Raw genomic sequence first — 25,036 nt, forward strand, 5'->3', positions numbered from 1 at the left:
TGAAAGACCTATTGAATTCAATGAATTTTTTAGTTCTATACGTCGGGAGTCGCTCATGAACTGGCAAAACTCTTGGGACAATGGAGATCTAGGAAGATGGTGTCATTCAATTATTCCTAAAGTTTCTTTAAAACCTTGGTTCCACAAATTGGACGTAAGTCGTGATTTCATTTGTATGATGTCTCAGCTTATGTCCAATCATTACTGGTTTAATGCTCACCTTCGTCGTATAGGACTCACAGAGGATCACCTTTGCACCTGTGGCGAGGGTTACCACGATATTGAACATGTTGTTTGGTCATGTCCGTTATATCGTGAGGCTAGATCCAATTTAGAAAATTCTCTTAAAGCTCGGAATAAACAACCAAATGTCCCTGTTCGTGATGTCTTAGCAATTTTAGATTTCCCATATATGCGTCTTCTATATTCCTTCCTTAAATCAATTGATGTTCCTATTTAGTACACTTTTGTTCTCATTTCAGATTCTATTTACGCGCTTAACCAGGAATAAGACGTCCCCGAAAATATATTTGGCTCTTGAAGCTGCAGGAACCATACTTATCAAGATTGTGTTTTATGATTTGTAACTTATTTATAATTGTATTATTGTATATGAAAAGATGAGAGGGTTTTTATGCCTGTTTGAGGAGAAATATTTATTAATTTTACTCAAGCAGGCTTTTCCCTACTCCAATAATTATTTCGGCCCCGTTATGCTCTCTGCGATTGGGCCTTTATCTCATTACATTTAATTAGAATAAAAAAAAACTATTCAACCGTTTATTACATCTTCAACATTTCGAAATAAACACAATAACATTGTCAGACGTAAACACAAACAAAGATTTTCTGACGCACGTTTTTATTATTTTAGTTACGATTGCTCCGTATATTTATTACCCAGCTCTAACGAACACCGGCGAATTCCTTGCTGACAAATGTGATACTCTCGATAAGGTCTCACCAAAACTTGATCCAAAGAGCTCATAATCGCCGCATATTTGGAAAGTGCCCGATCAAACTCCCCCTCTTGGTAGAGATCTGTAGCTTCGTTGTATCGTTTGTATACATCTATTTGCTAAAATTGAACCAAAACTTCATACCGCACCCGTTACCAAGCATCATTTTTCAACAAACCTTCAACGATTCGAAACATTCGTTAATGCTCGTAAACATACCACATTTTTCACATTTTAGCGCATCCTGTGGCGAATGCTCTGTATAAATTAACACGTTGTCACATTGCTCACTACCAGTGCATCGGAATCGCACCAGATTGACACTCATCTCATCCAGCATGGGCCAATTTTCCTCACATGCTTGACAACCGCAGATGAACTTATAGGTAGATTTCAAAGAATTTCGCCGTTCATGACGATTAGATCGAACGAACAACTGACCATAGTTTTCCGCTAGCACCGATCCGGCTGGAATGTTTTTAACCGTTCGCACGTACACAGCGTTTCCGACGAAATACCGAGTGATTCCGGGATCACAGGAATGGTTGAACAGAACTAACGTCGGATACAGACCAGCCCCTATGCAAGCAGAGAAACCCGAATCTCGTGGTTTCCTTCGCTGTAGCTCTGAAATTTCATGCGAATTGTAGGTGACAATTTGCATGTTATGTAATACTAGTGCTCCAATGTAGGTGTCTAAGGTGTTGGTTTTGTAAAACACACTTAGTTTCAGTACAGTATTTAACAATGTAGCCATCAGTGTCCATTTGAGATAGTCTTCTGCGCCTCTTTGTTCGGAGTGAGTCACAAACTTGAACACTTTACGGTAATCATCGTATGGGAGCCTACAAAATATGAAAAGTTTTTTTTTATTAATTTTGTGTAATATTTACTGTTCGTTGTTGTGATACAGACCCATCAGTTTTCTCACTTGTCAATTGTTCTAACTCCTCCTCGAGTTCGTAGAAATATTCCACACTCTTTTGTGTGATAATTCTCAGTGCTAGCATACAGACTACGTTCGCTCCGGACTTCCAAAGAAATTGTAAAAAGCCGCACTCGTATCGGTGATAACTGGAGCAAGCCTTCTTCTGACAATCAGGCGAACAATAGGCGACATCCACGCAATTTGGACAGCAAAACAGAACATCAACTCGCGAACAGCAATTATCACAGTGCGTTAAATTACATTCGCGATTTACTACCGACGCATGGGGTAATTCCTTAAGCACCAGCTGATTCGGTCGGAGATCGCTCTTTGTGCAGGCGAACCTTCCCTCTTTCTCGGTGCAATCGAAATATACTGCTTTATCTAAATGGAACAGAAATTTTCTTTTCCCTAAGGAGTGCTTCACAGGTTCCAGATATTTCTTGATGGTTGCTATATGGACTTCAAGCTCTGTAGCCTTTTTGTAGGTGTCCTTAATCATGTTTTCCTGCTTATCCGGATCTAGGCTTGAGTACTTTAAAGCATCAAGCATCTCCCTAGAATTAAGTGCAATACAACGTATTCTTAGACTATCAGCGGAAGTTGGTTTATATTACCTATAACATTCAAGTGATGAGGGTAGGTCCTTCAATGCAAAATAACAGCGAGCTTTTCGTTCCATCAGCTTGTACCTCATTGCTTTGGGATAATCATTGTCGATCGATAGATTAATATCCTGCAAGGCTTCCTCAAATTTATTTAGGTGGAATAAGGCTGCCGAACGATTTGCCAAGATGATAGATTTTTCCATAACTAAAATACATAATTGATAGAATCAAGTGATTTGTGAGTTGGTTAAGAAGTAACCAGTGTTGAGCTACGTTAGTTTTGTTGAGAGAAATTAGGAAACAGGAGGTAATATTACAGCACTCCTAGTTGTCGTAGCAGGAAGCGTAACGACCAACGATTAGAACCAACTTATTTCTTTTGGACTCCGATACCGCCAAAAAAAATAATTTTAATTAAACTGCCACCCGCAGGACTTTGTTTGAAATTTGGTAGAGGCCGCTAACCCACCATTACAGCTCAAGTTAATTATCGGTGTGCCCATATTATAACAAAAGGTATCCGAAGAAAAGTATGCAAATTAATCAAAATTATAACAGAAAACATTTTTTTATATTTCAACAACACAGCACTTTTCGTCCGTTAAACCTATTCCGAGATAGAACTGGTTTCACTTTATTTTTGATTTCATGTTCTAGCTGACACATGCTTTATAACATTGCAACCCTCCCACTCATCATTAAAAATAATTTTTGCAAGCACTGACCATTTAATCCGTTACTTGACATCATCACTCAACGCGCCTGTCCAATAAATTTCAAAACAACAGCGGACACACGACAATTTCTCTTCAGGCCATGAGTGGCCTTGGGTCAGAGAACAGGCCCATGTTTTTGAACGCTTGAAGCAGATTCGCGAGCTTCAATAATATCTAAATAGAAAATAAAAATTCTTTCGCATGCGTCTAGTCGGACGTCAATGAGATATAATTGAATTCATAAATTCAACAGAAATATAGAAATAAGATCAACATAGGGAATCGCACCCAGTTACTTACCATTGTTTGACGGAATTCTCAATATGGCCCTATTATAGCACCGCAACGCGTTACTCCACTTTTCGTATTGAAACTCTTGATTTCCCAAATTCTTCTGCTCTAAAGCGATCGACAGATTTTTTCCAGACTCACTTCGCCTTGCAGTTTTCCATAAATCATCACAACGCTCGGTAATAACCTTTTCCACAAATCTAACCCGTTGCCTGTCGGTTTTTAACTGCGAAAAAGTGCGTAACTCGTTTTCGCTAATTGTGGCCCGCAAGCGGTCGTAATCCTGATGGAAGAATCCTTCTTGCTCGCAAATCTCCATCCCGAACTCACGTGTGGCCGTTCATCGTTCAACGTCCGGATGCTTCTGCACCGTCAAACCTCTCACAGAATATTGAGTAAAATCTGCTGTTTTCCCATCTTTTACCACATCCGCATCGAACTCTTTGTCATCTATTTATATAATAATTATTTTCTGTTGTGCACTTGAATGAACGCTGACATAAACATGACATTGCTCTCGTCTCAAATTCGCGGACGGTTGCTGACAGAGAACAATAAGCGATTAGTGTACGAGAAACTTCTGAATTGTTAGTTAATGAAAAAGAAATGAATGAAAATTTCGAACAACATTTGCTTGATTCTAAAATAATCTTGACGTCTTGGCGGCGAAAAAGCAAGATTTACCAACAGCTGAGCAGGTTATGCGCGCGCATCTCGAAATCGACTCACTGAACTCAAAATTGTATTGACATAACTAAAGCCGAAGCAGGTTTGCATCAAGTATCAGCAAACTATAGGTTTACACAACAGAACCTAATGCGACGGGGCAATGTTTGACCAAAAAAGAATATTATTCTAGCTTTTAGGCCCAACACAGTTATTGTTACATTATGATGAATGAAAATAAAAATAAACTGAGATCTAAATATTTTGAATGTTCTTCATTCAAATTAAATCAAATCAAATTAAAAAAAAATACAAAATAATACCTTATATCTAACCCATGTCTTACTAATTTATTTTTTTATTTAAAATAGCTCATTTGACACGGCACAATACATTTTCTGTTTTACTGAGCCAAATACCTACAATTCGTATTAATTCTACGTTAGCAGGAAAAAGAGAGAGGCGCTTTTTTTTAATTCTCGCGGCCGACTACGAGCTAGAGGGGATATAAGGTGAGAGGAGAGGAAATACAATATCGATTTCAAACTATTTTGGAGCTTTAAAATGTCTCTCCTAAATGTTAAGTTATTTCAAAACTTTTTTTTCTCATTGTGGTTTTATTTTCGATTTTGTGTTAAATTTTTCTCATTCCAATGACTCAAAATATAGGTACGTAAATTTTAACAGCATCTTGGGCATTATAGACATGCCCATTTACTGGTATGCTGAACGGTTAAGCAATCTTCAACAAACAGGCTAAATCGAAAGCACTGGTGTAAATCTTGTGACAGCTTAAATGATAAGGAAATGCAGCACACCATAATTTTTTTACGCGAGGGAAACGTAGCGTAGAAATAACATATGCGCATTAAAAACTACACAAATTCATAAATCTGTGTAAAGTATCTTTATTTGCTAAAGGTGTTCAAGCATTTCTGCTAAATCCGCCTGGAAACGTGTAAAAAAATTCGAAATTCGCCACGACTTAATTTTCGAAAAAAAACTTTAATTTAGAATGACTTTAATGTACTGCCACGAGGAAAGAAAAAAACATTTTGCACTAATGTTAAAGAGCTAACCGAAAGGACACAGATTATAGATTAAAATGCTAACAATTGCGAAAATCTTGAATTGAATGCAAATAATTATGAAAGTTCAACCACAAACAAACAAACATACCACTCCATTCAAAATTCTAAATAAATTGTGGTTTAGAATAACTAGTGCGACACCTACTGGATATATTCAGCAAAAAATAAAATTTAAACTTTTCTGGCAACCATACTTCTTATCTGCCATATACTCATATCCCGTTTAAGAAAACAATTTTCAAATGTACGTAAAGTGGAATTTCCACGCCGTAATCAATGTTTAACAATATTCAAATAATTGATTACGATCTTTATTGATATAGTACACTTAAAAAAAAATCACACGCTCATACCAAATGCTCTTTACACATGAATACCAGTAAACCAACCCAATCGTTTTAACAGGTCGACCCATATCGATTTTTAGTGGAATTCACGGCATTTTGACGTGTTTTGGCATTTGACGCATTCTACCATTGAAATCTGAGTGTAAAAAGATTGATTTTGGTGTGCATGACATGGCAAGCCGAAGACACTTGATTTTGTGCTGTGAAGTGAAACGCAAGTATATTGCACTTAGAATCCACTTGGCAGTAACGTGTCGATTTTTTATAATGTAGGGTTATAACATGCGCATCCTCTTGGTCTCAACATATGGCTAATACGTTGATTGTGTGGCATGCATTGATTATTTCAAAACTTCGTTTGCAAAATTGTTTCAATTGATAGGTTGACACTGATGCTTACCTTATATTTTTAATTGCATCTTATAAAATCTGTTCTCAGCTTACCAATGCTTGTCTCAGATTAAAAGTAGGTAGTTGCGAACAGAGTCAAAATCGCATTTTTCTGATATAATCCGAGATGGCGGCCAAATTCAAGATGGCGGCCAAAAATTCTATCACTTCAAATAAAAGCCCTAATACTCCTTTTTAAAGAAACGTGCCACTTGTAGTAGGTTCCATAACGAATTTCAGAGTTATAGCTCAAATAAAACATCAAGAGTTGCTAAAATTAAAACTTTTCTAGAAACTATTTCACCCCTTGGTGACTAAGGGGTCAACAAACTCGATCAAACAAATCAAATTCGAAACACCTTGTACACCTAGTGACTTGGTTTCAGGAAGAATTGCTTATATAGAAAAAAGTAAAGCATATTAGTCTTCGTCAGGGATGCCAACCCGATCAGAAGAGCATAACTAAAAAATTACAAAATTCTATCAACGGGAGATACAAATAACATATTTTGATACGATTTTGTATTTTCCTATTTGCTTTTGATAACAAAATTGAATCTGAACAAGTTATAATAACAAATCCAGAAATAAAGTTGTTCTAAAACAAATCTAAAAATTTTTCCGTCTCTATCAAAACCTGTTGTTTATAACAATGGTTGTTATTATACTGTTCTATGTGCTATCTAATTTTGTTAGATAGATGATACGTTAGTAACAAAGTATGATATGGGTTTGATATTAGTAGAATATTTTTTGTTACACTTGAAAATTAATACACAACTTGAAAGGTTTTTCACATAACAAACTAACAGCCTCTGTTACATTTTTGTTTTTTCTTTCTGATCGGGAAGGCATTTTTCCAAATGTCTTCACGTTCCAATAAAAAATGTCTTCACATGTCTTCCAACCCGAGATGCCTCGTTAGGAACGACATAAGATTGAAAAAGTTACCGGCAAATCAAAAACCGTCGAACATAAAAAAAGGTCACCATCTCTGCAAAATGCGGGTAATATTACATATTTTCTATTGTCTTTACATATTTTCGAATGTCTTCCATTTGTCTTCACAAACACCGCAGGGTAAATGTCTTCCATTTGAAGACATGTCTTCCAATCTGGCATCGCTGGTCTCCGTGCAATCTAAGATGGCCATGGTTTTCATTCTCGTTCCTTATAGACTATCGCACGATGACGTCACGTATCTGAGTTTGACAGATACTGGTAACTTGTTTATCTTCGGATGATGTAGTTTTGTTCTCAATTATAGCAGATCATTGCACTAGGAACAAGGTAAATTGAGCAGCAGTTCAACTACGCACCTAATTGCTACACCAGAACAAAGCACAAAGTCGAAAACGTACATAAAGTTACCACTAACTGTCAGGAAAGTGAGATTAAAGATATTCGGTGAGATGGTCTATTGTGTCTGTCACGTGATCACTGTTCAGTTCGTTTTGAAGTAGTATACTTCTCTCAGGAAGTTCGGCTACACAGGGATGTGAAATAAAAATCTAAAAGTTAAGGGTATGTGCTTGAGTGCACAAACGAAGGCTTGACGTGGGACTATTGTGGGTGTAAAGATTTTATTCTGCCATAGCCATAGTATATAACACACACCAAACGTACAAATATCAAACACAACAATCCATGAACACTTCACAAAAAAACACATACACCTGTCATAACCCATAGCATACAAACTAATAGGAAAAAAAATTAACTTGTTGCCTATAAAAGTATTCTGTCATGAATAAATTTAACCTCGGATGAATGCATTTTTGCACACACATACACGTTATACACACGCAATATACACACACTACTCACAAACACACGCTCCTCAGACACACCCACGCTACTTACACACACACACACACATACACACGCCACCTGCATACACACGCCACTTACACACATACACACACACGCCACTCACACATACACTCACGTCACTCACACACACACATTCACACACACACACATTCACACACACACACACACACACATTCACACACACACATTCACACACACACACACACATACACACGCTAACGCTATTCACACACCAGGGGAAGAACCAATCACGTGGAAGCATCTCTGCTTTCTTTCTTCGTCGTTTACGTTGGGTGATGAATGCGATGCCAATTGGCTGGCATTGCTAGCCAATGACTGAATGCGTGAAATCATTTCGTCTATGTTTTTGAAGTCTGCGTTAGGGAAATATACCATCGTATGAAAAATGTATGTGAATATTCGACCTTCAAACATTCCCGCAATTTTCACGGAGTAATAAGAAAATGGTAACTGAAATTATCATGTTATACAAATCTTCTTCTTTAGCTTTCCAACGGTATATTAACTATTGGAATCGGAACAGTTGTTTGAGCGCTATTAGCATCTAAAATCTTCCATTCCGCCAAAAACGTTACATGTTCAATCCAGTATTCCCAGAATGTACCTTAGTATAGTGAAGAAAGACGTAGTCCCACGTCAAAACCGGAAAAAGTGAAAAATATGTCCAATTTCAAATGTTATTAAATCGGTTAGTATTCGATGGATTTCCTTCATTCTTGCTGCAATAGATTGGAAAATCTTCTAAGATTCTTCCCAAAAGAAGATAATTGTAATTTTATTATTCACACTATTGTACAATTGAAAATTGTCAAGCCTTGTCAAAACGAAAAGTTCGACCTCTGATGGGTCATTATATGATTGCTTCCCAAGCACGGTCGACAGAATCATATACCTTGCAATTTAAAACATGCTATTTGGTCTATATAAGAGCCTGTTTCAGCCGAAGCCGCTCATAATAGTTCTAGACAGCGACAACAGCAGTCGTCCTCCCTTAGCAGCAGCACTTGCAGTGCAGTGGTACCAGCGATGGCGGAAAGCGGCCACAGCTGTGGCGTAGCAATGGATAGCGTTCTAGTTGCAGCGAACTCTAGCAACGATAGCAGCTGAGCCAGCTGATGCAGGGATAGTGGATACCAATGGCAGCGTATAGCGGCCACAACTGTGGCATGGCTATGGATAGCGAACTAGTTGCAGCGGATCTTAGTATCGATAGCGGCTGATGCAGTGAGGCACTTCAGTGAAATGCAGTCTCTGTGCGATAGTGGGCACTAGTAAAAGCATTCAATGAAAAGTTGACTCATTTTGACAACACGTGAGCCGTCTAGTTTTGAGTGTTATATCAGCATTTCACAAGGAATACTTTATTCGCCCTGTCAGTGATAACACAAAGATGTGATCGGCATCTTATCCGATACTAAAATTAACAACAAATTGTCCTTTTCAGGATGAAATAAAAACCTGATTGAAGAGTTAATATTTTCTAATGAGTTATTTCACATTTTTAAATTTGTAAAAGTTATAAATTTTACTTCATCTCCGTGTCTCAAAACGTACTGAATTTTCTTTTCCTTTAGTCATGAGCACGACATCCGAAAAAATTTCATCTCAAAATTTATCCTTGTTGAAGCGCAAAATTCGATTGATCTAAATAGTCAACGTTTATTCACTAGAAAAAACGACTGACATGCAAGCAGCCGGGTTATCTTTCTTTAAAAGTATTATACTTCAACCTTGCGGTCGTGGCTTTGCACACAACCCTCATGTTATTTTAATATAATTTTTTTTTTGAAATGGCTGCATTTGAAAGCCTATGGTAACGATTCGGAAGACAGCTCGGATGTACAGATTCCCAGGTTCGAATTAACGGTATGAGCGAATGAAAAGTCGAGAAAACGGTTGTCTCTATCCTGTAGATAATCTGATCTGATGATGCTATATCAGATTCCGATGAGAGCTTTTTTAGTGAGAAACTAAATCCAAAGCAACGTGAAATGACCTAGGAGACTCCGTCATAATGATGCCGCTTCTCTGAACGCCAGCCCTCCGTATATCACCTTCTAGTGTTGATGATGTTTAGCAATAAGTTTGACAGCCCGTCACGAAAGTGTCCGATATCTCACCGGTTACCGTGACGCTTGATGTGGAACCATAAAGAGTGGCACGAAACAGTCTAATTAGTTTTGTTGGAAAACTACCATATTAGTTTAACTACCATAACTCATTAACTACCATAACTCATTTCTCTTAACTGAGTCGTACGCTGCCCTGAAGTCTGTAAACAGATGTTGAGTCTGCAAGTTGAACTCTCGAAAATTATCGAGGAATTGTCGCAAGATAAACATATGGTAACCATGGCTCTCTACTTTGAACAGCTCGGCGGAAATGTCATTCTTCCCAGCTGCCTTGCAGTTCTTCAGCTTCAGCTGCTTTCTTTACCTCGTCCACCTCTGATTTATCGGTAATCAGGATAACCTCCGCCCTTCCCCGTGTGGTGCGCATCACAGGGGCACACACGTTTCGTTTCCTGATTACGTTAAGCTTTTTATTGAAGCTCCTCGCATCTTACGTTGCAAAAGAGTCCTCCTTCTCGTGGTGCAACTTGAGTAACGCTAAATGGACTCAACCGTCACTTGCTTGATGCGAATCCTATCTAATCCCCTAGTTTCCTCCAATTCCGTAGTTCTTACGGGGGTGTCGCTGAGTCGTTGGCCGCAGTAAGTACCGCATCATCAATATCCTTTCTAATATCCCCAAGCTACGGTGAAGATGGGCGTGACCAGCAATGGTGACTGTCAGCTCTTGTTCAGCTTAGATTGGTTTAAATGTTACTCTAAAACATTGTTCCTCAAGCAATCTGAGAGGAAATGATAGTCATCAGTCTGCAATCTACGGGATATACCGTGTTTACGCTAGTTACGATTGTAGAAGCTACTCGCGTCGTGCCTGGAGAAACAACCCTCTGCCTCTGAAAAACACGCTCCCATTGCTGAAGTTTCTTCCGGCGAAGGAGTCTCATTTCAGCGATTCTAGTTGCTCGATACTTCCTTGCGCTCTGAAGCGTCACAGCCGTAGCCAACATGTGACATGTGGCGCGGTCTCTTTCACATCCGTTGTTCGCTAGCATTAGCGTCTAACCACCCGTTGGGCGTGATTGTCACAGCTGTACCCAACACTTCTCGCTGCTGATCGTACTGTGTGTATGTCTCCACTCTCATTCAGATCCACTCCAACTTGCTCATCGATCCGCTCGTCAACTTTATGCGAGTACTCTGCAGCCACTTATCCAGTTGATAACCGCTGGAAGTTCAACCGTATGCTCCTCGTTGTCCTTGATTGCAATACGTTGGACAACCTGTGATCTGAGTCAATGTTTGGTCCTCTAAACGTCGATCAGAACATGTTCGATCTGAGCACATTCCGGCGTGCAAATCAAGTGCTACAGGTAGCTATGCCTAAGGCTACAGTGGAATTGATAAGCCTTAGGCCATTATCGGTAGTAGTAGAGTGGAAGCTTTCTCTACCAATTACGGGGCGTTAGAAGTCTTCCTGCCCGACCTGCGCATTTACATCACCTTTGACGGTCTTGATGTCATATCTTGGGCACTCACTATATGTCTTCTCAAGGAGATCATACTACTTCTCCTTCTTATCATCGGGTTTATCATTAATTAGTGCGTACACGTAGAGCAGGCTGTAATTGAAGAATTGGCCCTTAATCCTCAACACGCTCAACAATGATCGGTCTCCATCTGTTTTGCAATTAGCACGAAACCGATTTCTTTTTCTGCTTTTATGCCACCAACCACATCTACTGTGGTAGTTAAATGAAGAATTGCTGAATAAAGGTGGATTATCACAATATGATCTCAAGTGACACGAGTCCAGCCATTTCCCAACCTGCACACGTATAAGTACCATTTATGATCCACCCCAGTGGTACTATGAAGAACATTTGCCGAAAGTTTCATTTCAATTCTCTTGAATATTCAGAACACTGTTAGTAAGCTTGTTTCTTAATTTCAATCAAGGAGAGTCCCAAAACCAACCAAACAAGAAAATATACAAAAGGATTCCATCGATAGGTGTAATTAAGGCTCACGTCACGTTAAGGGGAGCTCCGTAGCCGCAAGGTTACAGAGTCCGCTTTTGTAAGTAGGAGGTCGTGGGTTCGAACCTTAACAGAATCAGGCCATTTGGTTGTAGAAGGACTTTAACATGGGTTTATTCTCAGGCTCCCCACCACGTACCCTTTCTTCAGTCTGAATTCTACAGTATCCTTGTTGACTCTTCGTCTAACAAAAATAAGTCCCTACTATAATAAAACTAATCTCTGGTCACAGTGATGAGTCCACACGGAAAAAAGGCTCACGTTCCCTCGTTTAACCCGACGATTCCTCACTACCAACGTTAGCATGCCCCAAACAAACTCTACTTATCATTGGATTTTTCAAAAAATAATATGTATAAGAGATTTTAAAAAGTCCACCCTCCTGAACACAAGATTTCCGCTTATTCCAGATGCTAAGAATAATTTGCAGAAAGTAGTTGCCAGGAAAAAATTACCTTTAAATTTTGATTTGCTTAGAAAAACAACATATTTTTTTTAGAGGGGGGGAATTGTTAGTAGCTTAAGTATTTATGATAAATATTAGTAAATAATGAGTATGTGTGTCCAATCACAAATGGTGACTTCTCAACACTGTTAGAAATTTGTAATTTTAATTGTCAGGATTTGTTTGCTTTCGCAATTAGGACTTATCATTCGTAGGGATTTAAACCTACTTGTCAGAAAAGGGGAAGTAAACTTACAACTAACTTAGTTGCTAATTATCATTTGAGTTTTAGAAGCATTGGGAGAGATTTTCCACTTTTGCAAGTAGGAAGAAAAAATATCTAAACTTTTCTGCAATCGACTGCATATGACACGAAGACTTTTTCCTTTAGCGGGAATGCTTGTGTTATCGCAGAACAATGACTTTGTGCATCCTGGAGGCAAATCAGGAAGATCTGAAGTGAATATGCTGTACAGGACTGGACCCAAGACTGAACCTTGAGGTACACCTGCTCTGACAGGAAATCTATCAGATTTTGAATTCTGATAGACAACCTGCAGAGTTCGATCAGTAAGATAATTTTTTAAAATTTTGATTAGGAAAATTGGAAAATTAAAAGTTTGAAATTTCGCAATCAAACCTTCATGCCAAACACCGTCGAATGCTTTTTCTATGTCTAAAAGAGCAGCTCCAGTGGAATAACCTTCAGATTTGTTAGCTCGTATCATATTAGTAACTCTGAGCAATTGATGAGTTGTGGAATGCCCATGGCGAAATCCAAACTGTTCATTTGCAAAAATTGAATTTTCATTGATGTGTGACATCATTCTATTAAGAATAAGTCTCTCAAACAGTTTACTTATTGAAGAAAGCAAACTGATTGGTCGATAACTTGAAATTTCAGCTGGGTTTTTATCCGGTTTTAAAATTGGAGTAATTTTTGCATTTTTCCATAATTTGGGAAAATATGCAATTTTGAAGCAGCAATTGGAAATTTTCATCAAAAATTCCATTGTGCTCTTAGGGAGATGTTTGATTAATATAATAAAGATTCCATCGTCACCAGGTGCTTTCATATTTTTGAAATTTTTAATAATTGATTTAATCTCATTCAAGTTAGTTTCAATTATTTCTGCAGGTAAAAAAATCTGGGAAGAAATTAAATCAAATTGACGTGTGACTTCATTTTCAATTGGACTCACAAAATTCAAATTTGAGTTATGAACACTCTCAAACTGCTGAGCAAGTCTTTGAGCCTTTTGTTCATTTGATACTAACAACATATTTATTTAAGGTATAGCTATCACTTGTAAAACCGAAAGTATAAAAGTGCTCCAAAGGGCCGAATGGCATATATCACTCGACTCAGCTTGACGAGCTGAGCATTTTCTGTATGTGTGTGTGTGTGTATGTGTGTGTATGTGTGTGTGTGTATGTGTGTGTGTGTATGTGTATGTGTGTATGTGTGTGTGTGTGCAGATTTTTATTCTCACTCACTTTTCTAAGAGATGGCTGGACCGATTTTCATGAAATTAATTGCAAATGAAAGGTCTCTTTGTCCCATAAGACCCTATTAAATTTCAATGTAATCGAATTTTTAGTTTAGAGGTTATGTTTCAAAATGTAAATATCTTGAAACATCATTATCTCAAAAACTACTCAACCGATTTGAACAAAATTGGTTTCAAATGAACGGATTACCTAAAAAACCCTTAACTTTTGAATTTCATAAAGATTGAATTTGTGGTTCAAAAGTTATGACAAGAAACGTGTTTTGAAGACTACTTAATCTCACTCATGTTTCTCAGAGATGGCTGTACCGATTTTCATAAAATCAGTGTCAAATGGAACGGCTAGTTGCCCCATAAGACCCTATTGATTCGTTTTGCAATCGGACTATTACTTTGCCTGTTATGTTTAAAAATGTGAAATCCAGCTATGAAAAGGAACATATTCCAAAGACTACTTGAACTCACTCACTTTTCTCAGAGATGGCTGACCCGATTTCCACTAAATTAGTGTCAATTAATAAGTCTAGCTGCCTCGTAACACCCTATTGAATTTTACTGTAATCGGACTGTAACTTCGTCTGTAAAGAACCAAAATGTGAAAATCACGAAACTTCATTATCTCAAAAACTACACAACCGATTTGATCAATATTATTATCAGATGAGCGGGCTAGTTAAGGGTTAACTGATGAATTATGATTGAACACGTGGTTTCAAAGTTTGGCTGCCCTATACGTTCCCATTTCATTTGATTATAATTGAACTTAAGCCACCGTTATGTATTAAATTGTTAATAAAACAATGAAAGTCTATTATTTCACATGACTTATCTGAACATAACTAGTGTCATACGAACGAGTCATCTCTCAAACTTACAAATAACAAACTTCATAACAATTTTATATGTGGCTCAAAAGTTATGGAAAGGAAAGAAATTCAAAGACTATTTAAACCTATACCTGCTTTGATTGCTTAGGCCTCAACATAATTTAAATGAGGTTTTGTACTATTTGAACGTTCTAAAGTCATTGATTCCTTGCGATGTGTTCAAAGTCTGCAAATGCACGACGAATCGGCCATAGGATATGTTCAAAGTCAAAAGACAAATCGTTTGGTTTATCGGTTTTATTGGTTGTATCGAAATGACAACATCCTCGACTTTTGGCTTCAATACATCGCCCTAATTCTGAATATATTCATATTGGGTGGTATTCGGTCATTTTCAGCAGATTTGGCATCAATCTAACACCGGAAATACCCATATTGGGAGGTATTTAGTTATTTTCCAGAAACTAACAGTGGTCGTCTTTAAATTCAAAATGGTGTCAAGGGTCAATGTTTGGTTTCTATGCATCATCTCGATTACGGAAATATCCATGTTGAGTATTATTTGGTCATTTTCGACTGTTAAGTTGCCATTTAGCGATTCAAAATGTTGCCTGAGATCAATTGTTAGCTCATTGCATCATTCTTGTTCCAGAGATACTCATATTGGATGGTATTTGGTTATTTTAGGCTGTTTTTCACAAACCGGAAGTCGCCATCTTGGATTTCAAAATGGTATTTAATATAATTTCTGGCCTCTGAGCGTCATTCTGGTTGAAAAAAAACACCCATATTGGGTGTAATTTGATCATTTTCGATTTCAGCTGCTGTGTATCATTCTAGATCCGGAGATACTCATGTTAGACGGAAATCGGCCATTTTTGGCTGTTTTCCAGAAACCACAAGTTGCCATCCTACAATTCATAACGGTGTCTGAAGTCGATTTGTGGCTCCAGTGCATCATTACGATTCCGAAAATACCCATATTGGGTGGTAATTGGTCGTTTGCCGCTGGTTTTCCGTAGCCGGAAGTCGCCATATTAGAATTCAGAATGGTATCTGTGGTCGAATTCAGCTCCTGTGTATCTTTCTTGTGGTCCCCGTGGCTCTGTGGTTAGCGATGTCGAGGATCTTTTTGAGCTGTAAATTTTCTCGACTCAGCACTGGGGCATGGTGTATCGTTGTACTTATCCTACACATGCAAAATGTGCCAAAAACAATATCCAAAATGTTGCCTGAGGCCGATCATGGAACATATTTGTTACCACTAAAAACATTCACCTGCCAAATATGGTTCCATTTAGTTGATTAGTTCGCGAGATGTGCAGAAATTTGTGCAGAAACATGTGCTTCCATAAGAGGGAGGGGCGTCGATCCATTATGGACATATTTATTACCCTTTAAAACATCCACATGCCAAATTAGGTTTCATTTCTTGGTTTGTTCTTGAGTTGTGCAGAAATGTATGTTTCATTTGTATTGAACCCCTCCTTTCCAGAAGAGGGAGGGGTCTCGAACTATCATAGGAACCTTTATCGGGGCCAAAAACCCCTACATACAAATTTTCACGTCGATCGGTTCGGTAGTTTTCGAGCCTATATGGATCAAACAGACAGACAGACCGGACTACATTTTCATATGTATAGATTACAACATCAATATTTTAGAACCTAAATAGTGACATACATTTAATGGATTGAAGCGTTCATGTAAATCTATTTTTACAAATAAAAGTTTGAATGAGAAAGGCTGGGTCTGACCGCTAGGTGGATTAATTTAGGTTTTATTCTACCTTGAAAAAAAAAATGAACTCATTTATACTGAACTGAACTGAACAATACTTTTCCGCGATAACCAATGTTAAATGTTGTTTTTAAAAGACATTTCTGTATATACTTAAAATGAAACTCACTTGCTTTTATTTTAAATATGTGACAGGCAGGGTTTGATTTTCTTCAGTAGTTTTCAGAACAAACTTTTGAATTTCAACAAGGCTTATGAAAATTCAAACAAAATCGCTTCAACGAAAATTAGTCTAAATATGCCTTATGCTTTTATGGGTAGTACGTCTCTCAGGCTAAACTGGAAATCAAATCTAACTTAAAATATCTCAGTTTGATACAGCGGAGCACTAACAGATACTTTAATGTTTTCCACTGTATTCTTTTTATTTCAAGCAGTTGGCTGTCTAAACCTAATGACATTAGTTTAATATTAACTGCGCATGATCACCTCACTGGTGTTTTTGATCGATCGTCTTAATTCTTCTAGAAGACAAACATAACACAATGCGAAGAAAAATATAAACACAACTTCGTTTCTATTCGTTTCCAATCCCTCAAGAACACGTGAGTGTTCGGCTTAGTACGAACATTTTCCGAGCGTAAATAGATTCCCTGTCAGGTTTTCCACGGATTCATCGCCAAGCAATGAAAATTATCCCATTTCCCTCATTCGCCACTTATTTTTCACCGCATACGGTTCTACGACACACATTTAGCTGTCGCCATTTTTATCCGATCAGTTTTCCTTCTGTCTAAATGGAAATCTACAAAAAAGATGGATTTTTTCAAAAATATTGTGAGAGTGCTCGGAAAAATTTCAGCCAGAATGAATTTAATGACTTCGCGCAACTAGACCGTGACAAAAAGCGATTCCAGTTGATTAACTCTTCGAAATCAATCATAACCGAGTTGAAATTAGCACGTGAATATAATGGAAAAAATCTTCAACAATCGCTCAACTTCAAGAACCTCGGGAACAAGGCTTTCCAAAGGGAAAGCTGGAACGAAGCGTTGGCATACTACAACATGTGCTATATGGCTACACCCGGTAGCAATGGTATGATCATTTATACTATGCCGGTTAGACGTGAATGAGTTTGATCTAACCTGCACATTATTTTTCAGACATGGAAAGAGCTATCATTCTTGCAAACCGGTCAGCAGCGTTATATCATTTGGAAAAATACGATTTAGCGTTAGAAGATATTCAACGAGCGATCCGCTTCAATTATCCTAAAGATATGATGTATAAGTTAACGGAACGCCAGGCGCGTTGTTATCTTGGCAAAAAGGATCATGTTAGCGCACTGAAATGCTTCAAGTACCATGCGTGACACCATAAGTTTTGAGATATAATAGATTTATTTCATCCTCAGAGACACTCTACCAGCTTTGGACGCATGTAAACTACCTCTCGAACGTCGTCAAAAATTGGAGCGCGATGCACAAATAATGATTAACTTACTTCCGAAAAACATCGAAGCAGAAAAGAAATTAGCAAAAAGCAAGAAACCATCCAATCCTACTCCAAAGAAGTCCACTGTACCAACGCACTACGTTGATAGTTCGCTCTATTTTGATTACACCGTAGACGAGGGCAGATTCGCTAGGACCAAGAGTGACCTAAAACCGAACACAATTCTTTTGCTGGAAAAACCGCATGTATCCGTACTGCTAGAAGAGTACAGTTTGAGCCACTGCAGCAATTGCTTCAAGCGTGTAACTGTTCCTATTTGCTGCTCGCAATGCTCCGATGTGATCTTTTGCTCCGAAGAATGCGAAAAAATGGCCACCACAACCTATCACCAGTATGAATGTGGATTTTTGCCTATTTTCTGGAAATCTGGTGCCTCAATAACCTGTCATATGGCGTTGCGAATAATCACGCAGAAAACGGAGGAATATTTCTTGAAACTACGTCCTGAGCTTCAGAACCTAGAAAGTGGTACATTTGATAAGTATATCCTAAATAGAGCGTTTTGAGATGAGTTAGTGCTTTTTTCTAAGTTTTAGGTTACCTATTGATGATTATAGGAGAGTTTACCAGTTGGTGACTCATGAAAAGACACGATCACCAGAAGACTTTTTCCAGCGAACATTGATGGCGACTTTACTGAACGCATGCCTTGTGCTTGGCGGATATTATAAAACTAAAGACAGTGAAAGGTGATTTTTGAGAATGAGTCAACCCACATAAGTAACAATTCCTTTCATCCTACAGCTTCATTGGAGGTCTTCTCCTACACAACCTCCAGTTTCTGCAGTTCAACGCCCATGAAATTTCTGAACTGCAGCGTGAAAATGAACGCGATATAGGAAAATCCGTTTTCATCGGAGGTGGTCTGTATCCTACATTGGCACTGTTCAACCATTCTTGTGAACCGGGCGTCACTCGGTTCTATCGTGGAAACTCCGTATGTGTTCGCACGGTTAAGCGCATTCCAGCTGGATCAATGGTTGCGGAAAATTATGGACCATTGTTTACCCAAGTGAATCGTGAGGAACGTCGCAATACGCTACTCAATCAGTACAAGTTTACGTGCACCTGTCGGGCATGTACGGAGCTCTGGCCTAAGTTTGCGGATATGGATCCTAACATGTTGCGTTTTAAATGCGACAGCGGAAAACCTTGCAACAATGTTCTGTTGATTCCAGCGGAAATCAACGAGTTCATGATACTTTGTACGGAGTGTGGTGAACATACTAACATTATGAAAGGACTCAAATCGCTACAGGTATGAGTTGGTGTTGATAGGCTGCTTTGTAGCTAGAGTTATAAGTTTCTCGTTACATATTCCAGGATACCGATATGCTCTTCAAATCGGCAACTAAACTCCACGATGCCGGGCAATACGAGTTGGCCTTATTGAAGTATGTGGAAATGTTGAACATTTTAGATGAAGTGTTGGTGCCCCCGTACCGTGATTTTCATTTGTGCCAGCAAGGGTTGAGGGCATGTATGCTGGAATTTGGAAACCGTTACATTGCAACAACTGCTAAAAAATAATCGACATTTGTTCACTTTATGATTCAAATAAATTCAATAAATCGAGTTGAAATAACAAAGAGCCCGACAAATAATCATTTGACAACAAGGTTTCTGAAAACAGCAGACTTAATTCATTTTTGGACTATGAAGAAAAAAGCTGTCAAATTTGATATTGTTAAGTTGCGAGTTCGATATGCTGAAGGAATTCTAACTTTTGGTAATGCACTTCTAAATGCTTATGCAAGAGCTTCACAATACAACAATGATTGAAAAAATATGTAAATGGGACTAGACAACAACACTTTTTGAGCTCTTACTTAATATTAAGGTTAAATTATTAAATTTACCTTTTACCGTCAATCGGTTTCGCGCATTTTTGTGCTAATCGTCAGGACGACGCCCGATGTCTCATTGATAACGGAAATTTTACTGTAGCTCAAGTATCAGAGATACCACAACACTAGAGAAACATTTCACAAGGTCCTATCTGTTTTGATCGATTTTTTGATCGATCACTTTCATTCAATCATCGCAACTCATCACAACACCTTTTATGCCACGTTATTAGCACAAGTTGATAGCGGAGGAATCATTATGGCCTTCTGAGCGAAAACCCCTTTTGGGAGAGTTACCAAAGCTGAACCATTACCAAAATGAACAGACGCTCCGGAAAAACGATGAAAGCAGATAGGACTTTTTGAAATGTTTATCTAGAATAGATCAAATAATGGTCGCAGTGGTTCAGTCTCCTACACGGAAAAACCATGTACTCTCTTTTTAGCTAGGCTAAAAGAGGCGATTTTATTATTTATTTATTTGGCATTCCGTCATAATGGCATGGCCTGATTAACAAAGTTTCTCCAATTCACTCGGTTATTGGCTATCACCCTCCAATCCCTGGGACACTGGGTACTCTTTACCAGATTTCGCTCCACCAGGTCTACCCATCTTGCTCATGTTTTGGGCAGTGGTCGCTCCAACTGCATTGTCGTCTTCGGTATTTCCGAGGCGAAGGCTGTGTGCCACCACTGAATCACCCGTTTCCGCAACCCGCCCATTATTATAAAAGCTGTCCCCAGCTCATATGTGTTGCCGCAGGACTGGTAGAGGCCATGACCATCCCAGGACGTACGTACCATTGAGCCCTTCTTCCAGCATACCTCCTCCAGTGCTATGACGTCGAACCTGCGGGATTTCACGACTTCTGAGTAGAGCTGCGAAATTTCGAAACTTCAAAATGAATATCACACAACAGCAATTTCATTCTCTCAGATTAAGACTGATATTGAATGCCACCCTTGTCAATTTTCATTGAAAATCATGTCAGAGAAAAAATTGATATTGTCTAGAAACATGCTGAATATATTTGATCTGCGCCAATCTAATACATAAAGTAGGAAATGGAAATGAGCATATACATTGAGTGCGTCTTGAACTGTCCTAGAGGTCAGACGTGTTGTCGGTTGCTTGTGGACTGGTCTATGACTGCCTATAGCTTCGAAGTTTGTGTTTTGTCAGTGTGTCTTTTAAAGACTACCTGAAAGTTATTTCCCATCAGTCTTTCTCAAGACTACCTACTTTTGAATTTAACATTTGTTTTAACGTTTTTCGTATCACCTGAAATCACCTCCCTGACACCGTAATCTCATTACCCATAGTTTGACAGTACCCCCATTATGACGAACCCCTCGATGCCGGGCCCCAAACAACAATTCGCGTTGACGGTGTTGCTGATATTTGTTTGGTTTTTGCATGCGAAAAAGAAGGAAGGAAATATTTTTGCTTTTGTCATCACGCACATTTTGACAATTACATATGAGTGTTCACATAGGTGCGAACAGCCTTCAAAATCTCTTTCAACGCGAATAACCCGAATAGCCGAGCCGCAAAGGAAAGACATCTGACGTGCTCTTCACTCCCGTTCAGTGTTGCCTAATCAATCGATGTCGCTGTTTATAGCAGTGTGAAGCACAGCAGTGTAATATACCATTTCATTCCCGCGTATACAAAAGCACAAGCTACGAACGTGTCGGGGAGGTGCCTGAAATGGTTGGACGAAAAAAGAAACCTCGCATCGCTGCGGGGAGGAAAAGAGAGGCATCTCTTTCTGACACTTCGAGTGTCTGTAGTGACAATCCTTTTGATATTTTGCCTGAGCAAGAAGCTGGTGAAATGGAAGTTATTAGTAATGAAACTATACAAAATGTAAAATATTTAAAAAAGGAGAAAGTTCCCCCTATTGTGGTAACTATTTCTTCTGAATTTAATATTTTCAAAAAGGAACTTTCAACGTTTGTTTCTGACGTTAAAGTTACGTATCAAATTGGTCGTAGAGGCGAATGCCGCTTATTAGCCGACTCTATAAAGGGTCGTAATCGTCTTATTCAGTATTTAACTGAAAAAAATGTATAAATTTTTTACATATGATACGAAGAGCGCCAAGCCGTTCAAGGTCGTATTGAAAGGTCTCACCAACGATCAGACCGTTGATGAGATCAAACTTACTTTAACAGAATTACTTGGCATAGCCCCTACCCAAGTAATTCTAATGAAACAAAAATCACGAGGCGAAAACAGTCAGCGCACTGGAATTTCCCTTGTTAATTATTTAATTCATTTTAACCGCAGTAAGGTTAATAACTTAAAATTTTTTGAAAAAGCACATGCTTTATATAACGTGCGTGTAAAGTGGAAGGTTTATAGGAAGTTTGGCGGAGGTGAAAAGCATGTCATCTAATGCCGAATTTGCCAACGTTATGGCCATGGTTCAAAGTTCTGTAACATGGACCAAAAATGCCTCATTTGTGGAGACTCTTCTCACAAAAAGGACACATGTCCTGTGAAAGAGAGTAAAAATTTTCGCTGTGCGAATTGTAACGGCAACCATATGTCAAATTTTTACCAATGCCCAGTCCGTTTAGCAATTGTTAAGGCAAGGCAAGATAAACAAATATCAATTTCCCAATCAAAAAAAAAATTCTCCAAGCGTACCGATAACGCCCACTTCTTCTACCCCTCTGCATACTCTTTTAACATATGCACAGGTTACAGGTAGTTCGAACATTCTACCGCCAAATGTTGGTAGTTCGAAAATGACCGCTAATATGGGTAAGCAAAACACGCTAGAAAATAATTGTACACCTATTACCACAGCTAATATTGCTACCGAAAATATTTTTTCTAATGTCAACTGCCTGGGGCCTATTACGGCAGGTAATCTTTCTTTTCTGCAACAGGCAATGTTCGATCTCATGAACGCCATGTTGCAGGCAAAATCAATGTTTGAAGCCATTCAAATAGGCACAAATTTTACTATTAAAATTGTTTCTAATTTAAAATTTAGCAATGATTTTAAATAAAACAATAAAAATATTAAATTGGAATGCTCGCTCATTGAAAGCCAATGAGAATGAGCTTTTTAATTTTTTAACAGTAAATAATGTGCATATTGCAATTATTACTGAAACATTTTTGAAACCTAACATGAAATTAAAATATGATCCCAATTACGTGGTTCATAGATATGATAGGATTCAGGGTTCCGGCGGTGGAGTTGCAATTGTTATTCATCGCCGAATCAAACATCGTGCTCTTTCCCACCTTGAGACGAAAATTATTGAAACTTTGGGAATTGAAGTTCAAATTGAACTTGGGATTTTATTTATTGCCGCAGCATATTTACCATTTCAATGCACACGCGAGCACAAAAATTATTTGAAAGGTGATTTACAAAAACTCACCAGAAATCGTTCGAAATTTTTTATAATCGGTGATTTTAACGCTAAACATCGATCATGGAATAATTCTCAAAGTAATTCCAATGGCAAAATTTTATTCAATGATTGTTCTTCAGGATACTATTCTATTTTGTCTCCGAATAGTCCTACATGCTTTCCTTCTGTAAGAAACCCTTCATCAATTGATTTGGTGCTAACAGATCAAAGTCATGTATGTAGTGATCACACATGCTGACTTTGATTCTGACCGTCTTCCAATAACTTTTTCTTTATCACATGAATCAGTTTTAAACCCTATGAGCTCTGTTTTTAATTATAACAAGGCTAATTGGGAAAGATACAAAACTCATATTGAGAGAAATTTCAATAATGAGCTTGATTTTCAAAACGAAGTAAATATTGATTCCGCTTTGGAAGCATTAAAATGTGAAATTGTTGATGCCAGGAATTATTCTGTTCCAAAGGCTCAAGTGAAATTTGATTCACCAATAATTGACGAAAATCTTCAACTTCTAATTCGTTTGAAAAATGTCCGCAGACGTCAATATCAACGTTCTCGTGACCCTGTTTATAAAACTATTTATAAAGATTGACAGAAAGAGATTAAACATAGATTTACTCTTCTGAGAAATCAAAATTTTGAGACTAAAGTTGAAAAATTGAAACCATATTCAAAACCATTTTGGAAGCTGTCGAAGATTCTTAAGAAACCTTCAAAGCCTATTCCAGTTTTGAAAGATGGTGAACGTTTTCTTGTATCCAATGAACAAAAGGCTCAAAGACTTGCTCAGCAGTTTGAGAAGGTTCATAACTCAAATTTGAATTTTGTGGGTCCAATTGAATATGAAGTCACACGTCAATTTGATTTAATTTCTTCCCAGAATTTTGTACCTGCAAAAATAATTGAAACTAACTTGAATGAGATTAAATCAATTATTAAAAATTTCAAAAATATGAAAGCACCTGGTGACGATGGAATCTTTAATATACTAATCAAACATCTCCCTGAGAGCACAATGGAATTTTTAGTGAAAATTTTCAATTGCTGCTTCAAAATTGCATATTTTCCCAAATTATGGAAAAATGCAAAAATTACTCCAATTTTAAAACCGGATAAGAACCCAGCTGAAGTTTCAAGTTATCGACCAATCAGTTTGCTTTCTTTAATAAGTAAACTGTTTGAGAGAATTATTCTTAACAGAATGATGTCACACATCAATGAAAATTCAATTTTTGCAAATGAACAGTTTGGATTTCGCCATGGGCATTCCACAACTCATCAATTGCTCAGAGTTACTAATATGATACGAACTAACAAATCTGAAGGTTATTCCACTGGAGCTGCTCTTTTAGACATAGAAAAAGCATTCGACAGTGTTTGGCATAAAGGTTTGATTGCGAAATTGCAAACTTTTAATTTTCCAATTTTCCTAATCAAAATTTTAAAAAATTATCTTACCGATCGAACTCTGCAGGTTGTCTATCAGAATTTGAAATCTGATAGATTTCCTGTCAGAGCAGGTGTACCTCAAGGTTCAGTCTTGGGTCCAGTCCTGTACAGCATATTCACTTCAGATCTTCCTGATTTGCCTCCAGGATGCACAAAGTCATTGTTTTGCGATGACACAAGCGTATCCGTAAAAGGAAAAAGTCTTCGTGTCATATGCAGTCGATTGCAGAAAAGTTTAGATATTTTTTCTTCCTACTTGAAAAAGTGGAAAATCTCTCCCAATGCTTCTAAAACTCAAATGATAATTTTTCCGCATAAGCCTAGGGCTTCTTTCCTCA

The 25,036-nt window shown here is 38.0% G+C and overlaps 2 protein-coding genes across 2 annotated transcripts; one reads left to right on the forward strand and one right to left on the reverse strand.

Annotated features, from left to right (window-relative positions):
* Positions 1 to 766: 766 nt before the first annotated feature.
* On the reverse strand, positions 767 to 4,029 carry LOC129732067 (SET and MYND domain-containing protein 4-like). Its single transcript, XM_055692562.1, has 5 exons — positions 3,512 to 4,029; positions 2,505 to 2,700; positions 1,875 to 2,444; positions 1,138 to 1,804; positions 767 to 1,078 (listed from the first exon to the last, which is right to left on the reverse strand). The coding sequence occupies exons 1-5, from the start codon at positions 3,819 to 3,821 to the stop codon at positions 875 to 877; spliced, it is 1,947 nt and encodes a 648-aa protein (XP_055548537.1). The 5' UTR covers positions 3,822 to 4,029; the 3' UTR covers positions 767 to 874.
* Positions 4,030 to 17,064: 13,035 nt separating this feature from the next.
* LOC129729724 (SET and MYND domain-containing protein 4) lies at positions 17,065 to 19,534 on the forward strand. Its single transcript, XM_055688511.1, has 6 exons — positions 17,065 to 17,579; positions 17,648 to 17,843; positions 17,899 to 18,480; positions 18,536 to 18,688; positions 18,744 to 19,257; positions 19,323 to 19,534. Exons 1-6 carry the CDS (start codon positions 17,279 to 17,281, stop codon positions 19,527 to 19,529), a joined length of 1,953 nt encoding a protein of 650 aa, XP_055544486.1. The 5' UTR covers positions 17,065 to 17,278; the 3' UTR covers positions 19,530 to 19,534.
* The last annotated feature ends 5,502 nt before the right edge of the window (positions 19,535 to 25,036 follow it).

The sequence above is a fragment of the Wyeomyia smithii genome, chromosome 3 (genome assembly GCF_029784165.1).
Source record: "Wyeomyia smithii strain HCP4-BCI-WySm-NY-G18 chromosome 3, ASM2978416v1, whole genome shotgun sequence".
In the NCBI taxonomy this organism is placed as follows: Eukaryota; Metazoa; Arthropoda; class Insecta; order Diptera; family Culicidae; genus Wyeomyia; species Wyeomyia smithii.